The following is a 9,409-nucleotide window of genomic DNA, read 5'->3' on the forward strand; positions in this document are numbered from 1 at the left end:
GTCATTTTCCACACACTTAAAGGCATAGATCACCTTTACCAGAAAGCTTCCTATGAGTGGCAGACTGACAACCCATGGGGCCCCCAGGCAATAGGGGATCATGGGCCCCCTGTGTCCTTGTCCAAACTCAAAAAAGCCTATGAACAAAGTACCAGGGGCATCTCATGGGGCCCCCTACTGACCCTGGGCCTTCGGACAGTGCCCGAGTTTCCAAATGGTCAGTCCGCCCCTGCTTCCTATGCAGATAAAGGGCACCTGTAGTGCAAGCAAAATGTGCAGCTCTGACCAAGTTGAATAATGCCCTTGCTATAGGTGTAGGTCTTTTATATACCTTGTGAAGCCTGGCTGAAAAACTCCCAGAGATGGCATCATCAAATGCTGCCTTGTTGCTAGGATGTTACTAAGAGACTCATAACTCTTACCGTTCACCTCCACCGTTACGGAGTGAGCTCTCAAATGTTTTCTCAGAGCTCAGGGGAGAGCGCATGTGAGCGGGGGAGGGGGTGGAATTGGAGGAGCTCACTCCTGTGATGATGGAGGTGAACAATAAAAACTAGGAGTATCTTAGCAACAAGACAGGATGGTATAACGTGATCTCTGGGAGTTTTTCAGCCAGGCTTCAGGATGTACATAAATGGCCTACACCAGTGGTGGGCAACCTTTTTTTTCAACTGAGCCAAATCTCGCCAAAACCACGATTGAAATTTATTTTGAGAGCCACATTTTTAAAACTGAAAATACATCCCCCATATAGTAATTCATCCCCCATAGTAATTAATCCCCCATATAGTAATTCATCCCCCATATAGTAATTCATCCCCCATATATTCATCCCCCATATATTCATCCCCCATACAGTAATTCATCCCCCATACAGTAATTCATCCCCCATATAGTAATTCATTCCCCATATAGTAATTCATTCCCCATATTGTGTCAATTCACTTACCTTTGCTCCACGCGTTCCTCTCGCCGTGTTCCCGCGCCGTTCCGGTCTTCAGGGCGGACTGTGAGAGGAGAGGAGTTCGTCATGCTGCCCCGCCTACATCCTGGCTGCCCCGCCTACATCCTGACAGCCAATGTTTGCCACGCTCCGCGGGCCGTAGTTTGCCCATTGCTGGGCTAGCTGCAGAGTCCTGACTTTTGGGGCGACCGCCCGAGAGGAGGGAGGGGAGCGGGCGCCCGGCACACAGAAGAGCCGCATTAAAATGTGTAAAGAGCCGCATGTGGCTCGCGAGCCGCGGCTTGCCGACCACTGGCCTACACCAATAGCAAGGACATTATCCAACTACGGTCAAAGCTGCACAGTTTATTATCTACAGGCTCCCCTTACCAGTATAGGCAGGTTTTTTCATAAAGGTGAATTAACCCTTTAAACTGCCCATACACTGATCAAAGCTTAGCAGGGTCACCAGGGTTGTCCTTAGCAGACGTTGATCAGGTGATGCTGGGACATGCTAGAAAACTCGGATGAAGGGACTGCTCGAATTTCACTCATTGTGTGGACTCCTACTAAACAATCAACTTCTGTTCAGTGAGGTTTCTGACGAAGAAACATGATGGAAAATTCTCCCTTAAAAAGCAACTGAAAACAATCCGTGACAATGCAGTGGTTTCTGTTAAATTGTTTAATGTCTTTTTATGGAATGTGTAATTGCATCAATTAGTGTTTTTTTTACATCTAGCTGGAGTTTAGCTTTAGAAGGAATAATACACTGCTCAAAAAACTTAAAGGAACATTTTGAAAACACATAGATCTCAATAGGGAAAAATATCATGCTAGATATCTACACTGATATGGACTGGGTAATGTGTTAGGAACATAAGGATGCCCCATCGTTTGATGGAAATGAAAATTATCAACCTACAGAGGACTGAATTCAAAGACACCCCAAAAATCAAAGGGAAAAAATTATGCAGCAGGCTAGTTCATTTTGCTGAAATTTCATTGCAGTGACTGAAAATGGTACTCAGTAGATTGTATGCCCCCCACGTGCTTATATGCATGCCTGACAACATCGGGGCATGCTCCTAATGAGAAGGCGGATAGTGTCCTGGGGTATTTCCTCCCAGATCTGGACCAGGGCATCACTGAGCTCCTGGACAGTCTGAGGTGCAACCTTGTGGCATCAGATGGACCGAAACATGATATCCCAGAAGTTTCCTATTGGATTTAGGTCAGGCGAGTGTGGGGGTCATTCAATGGTATCAATTCCTTCATCCTCCAGGAACTGCCTGCATACTCTCGCCACATGAGGCCAGGCATTGTCCTGCACCAGGAGGAACACAGGACCCACTGCACCAGTGTAGGGTCTGACAATGGGTCCAAGGATTTCATCCCAATACCTAATGGCAGTCAGAGTGCAATTGTCTAGCCTGTAGAGGTCTGTGTCCCCCTCCATGGATATGCCTCCCCAGACCATCACTGACCCACCACCAAAACAGTCATACTGAACGATGTTCTCCGCGGCTTCTCCAGACTATTTCACAACTGTCACGTGCTCAGGGTGAACCTGCTCTCATCTGCGAAAAGCGCAGGGCACCAGTGGTGGACCTGCTAATTCTTTTGTTCATTGGCAAATGCAAATTGAGCTTTATGGTGCCAGGTAGTGAGCACAGGGCCCACTAGAGAACACCAGGCCCTCAGGCCACCCTCCTGAAGTCTTTCTGATTGTTTAGTCAGAGACATTCACACCAGTGGCCTGCTGGAGGGCTATGGCAGTGCTCATCCTGTTCCTTCTTGCACAAAGGAGCAGATACCAGTTTTGTTGATGGGTTAAGGACCTTCTACGGCCCTGTCCAGCTCTCCTAGAGTAACTGCCTGTCTCCTGGAATCTCCTCCATGCTGTTGAGACTGTGCTGGGAAACACGGCAAACCTTCTGGCAGTGGCACGTATTGATGTGCCAACCTGGTGGAGTTGGACTGCCTGTGCAATATCTGTGGGGTCCAGGTATCTCCTCATGCTACCAGTAGTGACTTTGACCCTAACCAAATGCAAAACTAGTGAATAACAGTCAGAAAATATGAGTAGGGTAAAAAATGTCAGTGGCCTCCATCTGTAAAACTATTCCTGTTTTCGGGGTCACCTCATTGTTGCCCATCTAGTGCACCTGTTAATTTCATTTACACCAAAGCAGTTGAAACTGATTAACAACACCCTCTGTTACTTAACTGACCAGATCAATATCCCAGGAGTTTTATTGGCTTGATGCTATACTCTGCTAAAAAAAAATTAAAGGAACACTCTTTAATCAGTGTATATATTTTATCTGTGATAACCTGGTAGTGAATATGTAGTATTCTGCAAATTGCATCTATATATCTATCCATTCAGTCGTATCCGACCCTTGGCGATTGCATGGACTGTCACTCGTAAGCGACTTTTTCCATGAATTCTCTTAGCAATTATTTTACAGGGTAGGTTGCCAGGTCTTTCCCCAACCCCTACCATGCAGGAAATCCCACATGGCCAAGGATGAAACTAGGACAATTTAGACAGGAGCCAATTAACCTACCAGCATGTCTTTGGAGTGTGGGAGGAAACCGGAGTACCCGGAGGAAACCCACGCAAACACAGGGAGAACATGCAAACTCCATGCAGGAGGCGCCGTGGTTGGGAATCGAACCCATGACCCAATTACTGCAAGGCAGAAGTGCTAACCACTAAGCCACTGTGCTGCCCAAAATTGCACCTATAAATTTCACTATTATAAATGTGTCATTCCAATGGTTATCTTCAGGTTATCATAGATCTTACAGTTCATTGATTTGCTTGACAACTGCAATTGGCTTCTGATATCAGTTAATTTCTGATCTAACATAAATATGTAATTATCTCTCCAAGCATGTCATTCTTGTTAGTGCTTGTGGGGTGAATGGTGACCTCTGAACAGACGGTTCTTTCATCTGGTAGAGGCAGATTTCATATTTTCTGTAAAACAGCCCCATCTGCTGGTCAGTCTACTCCAATCCTATCCAGTGAGAACATGAAATATATAATGTACTGTGCATGTGCAGATCAACAACATTTACTGAAATGTCACTTCACCTGTCTTTTTTTTTTTTTTTTTTTTGTCTTAGTGCACGCCGGCAGACAACAAACCGGCCCCCACCAGGAGGAGGAAGACCCAAGCCTCAGCCTAAACCAAAACCAAACGTGCCACAATGCAAGGCCCTATATGCATATGATGCACAAGATACAGATGAACTTAGCTTTAATGCCAATGATGTCATAGATATAGTCAAAGAAGGTAAATATGATAGATGTGATCCTCTCACACTGTCCTTGTATGTAGGTCCAGTCAGCTTTGATGTCATCAGTTATGCTGGGTTGATGGCTGAATTGGCTGCATATAAATCAAAATGTATTTAAAAGAAAAGTTCACCTTAAAAAAAATAATACACATTTTTTTGCATGTATAAAAATTTGCATTTACATTTTTTTCTTCTTAGGGCCTGGAAAGCATTGCACCCAAAATCAGCAGATCATGGGTGCTGTATCAGCTCCTGTAGACTGTCAGTGTAGCTGTCTGCCCGTACCTCTGATAAAAGCAGGCAATTACTGAATGACAGGAAAAATCAATGAAATAAGAGGATGCTCACCAGCGCCCTCATAGATCGATGAGAACTACAAGCTGTCAGCCACAAAGGCTGTTTGTACTTGTAGTCTATTCAATCTCAGAACTCTGAATGGACGCGGCTGTGTGGGGACAGAGCCTTGCATGGCTACGTTCTTTTCAAATTATGACAGCGGGTGTGGGGAGAAGATCCCCAGCCGACTGTCACGGGGGGAGATCTGCAGGAGCAGGAACATGCTACATGTTCCACCCTAAACACGGGTGGAACATGTTCCCAAAAGTGAACTTATCCTTTAAGAGGCTGATAATGTTCTTGTGAAAATGAAACCATAGACCACCCATCCAAATGTATGTTTACCAACTCCATCCTGTTTGTAAACAACAATCATCTTTACAATGTATCTTTCCCCCAACAGATCCTACTCTGAAAGGCCAGTTAAAATAAAAGATGTAAATCTTTGCTGTATGGGAGGGGGGGTGGGGGGTAGAAAGGTACTGAATGCAAGAATCTGTAAAGCTGACTTCTGTCACAGGAGGCTATCAGAGCATCCCACAATGCCAGGGGAGGGCACTAGACCAGGGGCGGACTGACCATTTGGAAACTCGGGCACTGCCTGAGGGCCCGGGGTCAGTAGGGGGCCCCATGAGATGCCCCTGGTACCTTTTTCATAGGTGTTTTTGAATTTGGGCAAGGACACAGGGGCCCCATGACCCCCTATTGCCTGGGGCCCCATGAGTTGTCAGTCCGCCCCTGCACTAGACTGAACACAAGAGGCAATGCTCTGAAAAGAAGTACAGTCATGGCCAAAAATATTGCCACCCCTGCATTTCTGTCAGATAATGCACCATTTCGCCCAGAAAATTGTTAGTTACAATTGTTTAGGCATTCTCATGTTTATTTTGTTTGTATTGGTATGACACAAAAAAGTAAAGAAACAAAAAGCCAAATCTGATTCCACCATTCCACGCAAAACCCCAAAAATGGACCAGACAAAACTAGCACCTTCTCAAAATTGTGAGAAATAATTGCCTACAGTCAAACATGGTGGAGGTTCACTGATATTTTGAGGTTGCCTTGTTGCTTCAGGCACTGGATGTGTTGACCCGTGTGCATGGCATTTTGAAATCTGAAGACTACCAAAGAATTCTATGGTGCAATGTAGGGCCCAGTGTCAGAAAGTTGGGTGTCCGTCATGGGTCTTACAGCAGGGCAATGACCCAAAGCACACGTCAAAAAGCACCCGGAAATGGTTTCAGACAAAACACTGGAGAATACTGATCTGGCCAGCAATGAGACCAGATCTCAATCCCATAGAGCACCTGTGTAGAGATCTCAAAACAGCAGTTGGGAAAAGGAATTCTTCCAATCTGACAGACTTGGAGCAGTTGGCGAAAGAAGAGTGGTCCGAAATTCTAGTAGAGGTGGAAGAAACTCTTTGATGGTTACAAGAAGTGATTGATTTCAGCAATTTTTTCCAAGGGGTGTGCTACCAAATATTAAATTGAGGGTGCCAATAATTGTGTCCAGTCCATTTTTAGGGTTTTGTGTGGAAGACGTCAGATTTGGCTTTTGTTTCACCACTTTTTTGTCATAACAATACAAACAAAAGAAATAAACATGAGAATTACTAAACATTTGTAATTGCAATAATCTTCTGGGCGAAATGGTGCATTACCTGACAAATGCAGGTGTGCCAATATTTTTCGCCATAACTGTAGATGTGCCTGAGCAACACTGAGGATCCAGGTCCTTATCCAAGTAGGGAACAGGTAAAGCTGGTCTCGGTCAACCTTGTAGGTCATGGTTATCTCTGGAGAAGAGGGATGCCTAGGTATACCGTGTGCCAAATGGAAGCTTTTCATGTCCTGAGGAGGTAGAGGCCCGATGGGGCACAGTTCCTGAATTCAGGTTATCATTTGGACTAGAGCAAGGGGTCCAGGCATGAGATGAACGCAGGGAGGCTGGGGGAAGGTACGTTTGTCTGTGTAGTGGTACTAGGGGCATAATAATAAACAGGAGGGAACACTAGAAGCAACAGTTATCCTGTGGGCATAAAGGGGACTCTCTTCCGAATGAATTCCGGAGAGCCAAATTGTGTAAGGTGTGAAGTGGTGCTGCACCTTCATACAGAGGACTATTCTGAGGGGTTACCTGACTTCTAAGTTGAAGTCTTATGGGCTGACTCAGGTTCTGAGGGGGCTGAGAGCACCTACTGAAGAAGTATATGAAGGAAAAAGGTGGGATGCATCCAACCTCTTATGGATCTTCTACTTTGCGGCAACAGTACACATTGACCACCTGAGGCATTACAAATCATGATGTCAATGCAGATCCAAAGAGATGATTTCCCTCAAAGGCCAAGTGAGTTAGTTGCTCCTTGGTTATGTCATTGATGTCCCAACAGTGTCACCAGAGTGATCTGTGCATCTGAACGTCAGACCCATTTAGGATATAAGCTTAGATGCTCGTAACAAACCATAACAACGAAAACACTTGTCTAGTGGTGTTCCTGTTAATGAATAGATCACCATTTATTCTCAAAGGGGAACAGTCCCATCTAGCTCTGAAGTGGACCCTTCAGGGAGTTTACAGTCCGCGCAGGGAAATAGCTGGTATAAAGGGAAGGTCTTTTGCAGCTGAACGTGCACCTTCTCTAATCTGATGATCAATAGAGGCCAAACTGTTCAACAGCTAGTGATGGTGGCCAAAACTTCACTTACTACTCAATAGGCATAAATATGCAGGCTAGTGAGCGGTCTATTTTATGAAAGATCTTCAAGGAGCATCATTTGGTGACTGAGTTCTGTTGTCACTGTGTTGGTTTAAAAGGGATATAAATGGAATTGGGTAGAGTGTAATGCTAAGGTAGCATAAAAAGACAATAAAAGGCCTTAAGTCGTTTTTGCTGTGGCCATAGTAACAAGTTGGTCCACTAGATTTTTTTTTCTCAATAGTATAAAACCTTCATAAAACCAAGGGCAATAGGGGGTGGATTTACTAATGGAAAATAGACTGTGCACATTGCAAGTGCAGTTGCTTCAGTGCTTCATAAATTAGGCGAAGCTTCACTTTGCACAGAATACCCTATCACACGCAAGGGAAAAAACATTTTGCTTGCTCATGATTGGATGTTGGAATCAAGCAGAGCTTCTCCTCATTTACTAAGCTCTGGAGCAACTGCACTTGCAAAGTGCATAGTCTATTTGCCTTTAGTAAATCAACCTCAATGTGTACTGCCTCACCTTCCTCATTTTCAGTATCAAATCCAATGCTGCAATTTCTCTTACCAACATTTTAACATTACCCAGCCTTAATTGATGGCACATTCCTCAAATAAGTCTACTTCCAAAAAATAAAAAAACAATCTACTTGTCTAATGCTTACATTAGGTGATTTGCCTGATTCCAGTGATTCTATATCCATGTATTACATTTATTACCTCATACTACTTTTAATATAAAAAAAATCTCTTCTAATTAACAGATCACTCAGGATGGTGGACAGGCCGACTACGTGGCAAGCAAGGACTCTTCCCTAATAATTATGTGACCAAGATCTAACTGTCAGACTTCATCTGGACCATCCCAGCCTTTTCTATTTATCACCTTCCAGTAGCTCTAAAGTGCCTAAGATCTATATTTGAGAACATCAGACTAAATGACAGCCCTGTGCCTATCGGAAGGGGCAGTCTTTCAGCTACACAGAACCCAAATCAAGGACACCAAAGCACTGAACTGGAAGCTATTTATTGCCTTTAATCCTATATCTGGACTTTGCTGCCCAGTAGATCACAATGCATTGCGGAGCAGTGTGTTGCAAGAATTTACAGTAGCAAGATGGCTAAAGAGAGTGAATGATATGACAAGTTTGTGATAGCAAGTGCCTTAATTTTCTTGTTTACTGATGTTAAGTTATATGAAGATGAAGACTGTTTCTCTCACCAAGTGAAGGAAACTGTTTCATATGCTGCTAACACATCACTGACTGACATAGGAAAAGGCAATGCGGAATGAAACGGGATGCAGTAAGAATGTAGTTGCTATATATCAATAGATTGCAGAATCTGCTAGGCACTGCGTATTAGATGTATATTCACTGCACAGTTGCATAGTCTTATATGAGAATATGGCTGGCCCATGTTAATGCTGTTACCTGTTACAGGAAACATCTCAGTCTCTGAAACTGTAAATGGATAATTCAAATGACATATACTGTACATATATATATATAAATATATACAAAAGTATATAATTATGTTAAAATTAGCCATGAATGTATAACATAATCTGATTTTAAATGCAATTTTGAGGCTATTATATCAGGTACTTAACAAAATATGCACTTACCGCCATGTTTTTAAAGCTTTGTAGCCTTAACTGTTGCTTACGATGGAAATGAGTTGGTGTGATGTGGAAATGACTAGGTGTTGCAAATGTCCTAAATACCCATTAACAGACGCCAGCCCAGTCTGAAACCATTAATAGGCTATTTAATAAATATCCTTTGTTTTTATCTGCATGAGTTCTTTCCTTTTTTCTTTCTGTAATTGCATTACTTGTTGCTTGTGACAACTTTGACCAGATATGGCCATGTTTGGTCAATGACATTGTTCATATATGGCCAGTGGTCATATTAGGTCAATGATGTTACAAGCATCCCTGCCATTTTTTTATGTTCTGCTGCAAAGTGGGCAATGCCTTGACCGCAGCTGATTGGGCATAGATTTAGCAGAAGTGGCAACTTGCTTCCAGTTTCAGTCCGAGCCTAAGTTCGGCCCAAACACATACTCATCCCTAGTCCCAGGTTAAAGTGATGAGTTCACCTTTGGAA

The 9,409-nt window shown here is 43.6% G+C and overlaps 1 protein-coding gene across 1 annotated transcript in view; it reads left to right on the forward strand.

Annotated features, from left to right (window-relative positions):
- MYO1E (myosin IE) overlaps positions 1–9,091 on the forward strand; it is a 143,653-nt gene extending 134,562 nt beyond the window's left edge. The window contains exons 26-27 of the mRNA XM_089667664.1: positions 4,082–4,251; positions 8,063–9,091. Of these exons, the coding sequence (XP_089523790.1) occupies positions 4,082–4,251; positions 8,063–8,139 (247 nt within the window). The 3' untranslated portion in view covers positions 8,140–9,091. The remainder of the gene's footprint in view (positions 1–4,081; positions 4,252–8,062) is intronic.
- Positions 9,092–9,409: the final 318 nt, after the last annotated feature.

The sequence above is a fragment of the Staurois parvus genome, unplaced genomic scaffold, assembly GCF_062004578.1.
Source record: "Staurois parvus isolate SC_StPar_1 unplaced genomic scaffold, SC_StPar_1.0 ptg000054l, whole genome shotgun sequence".
NCBI lineage: Eukaryota > Metazoa > Chordata > Amphibia > Anura > Ranidae > Staurois > Staurois parvus.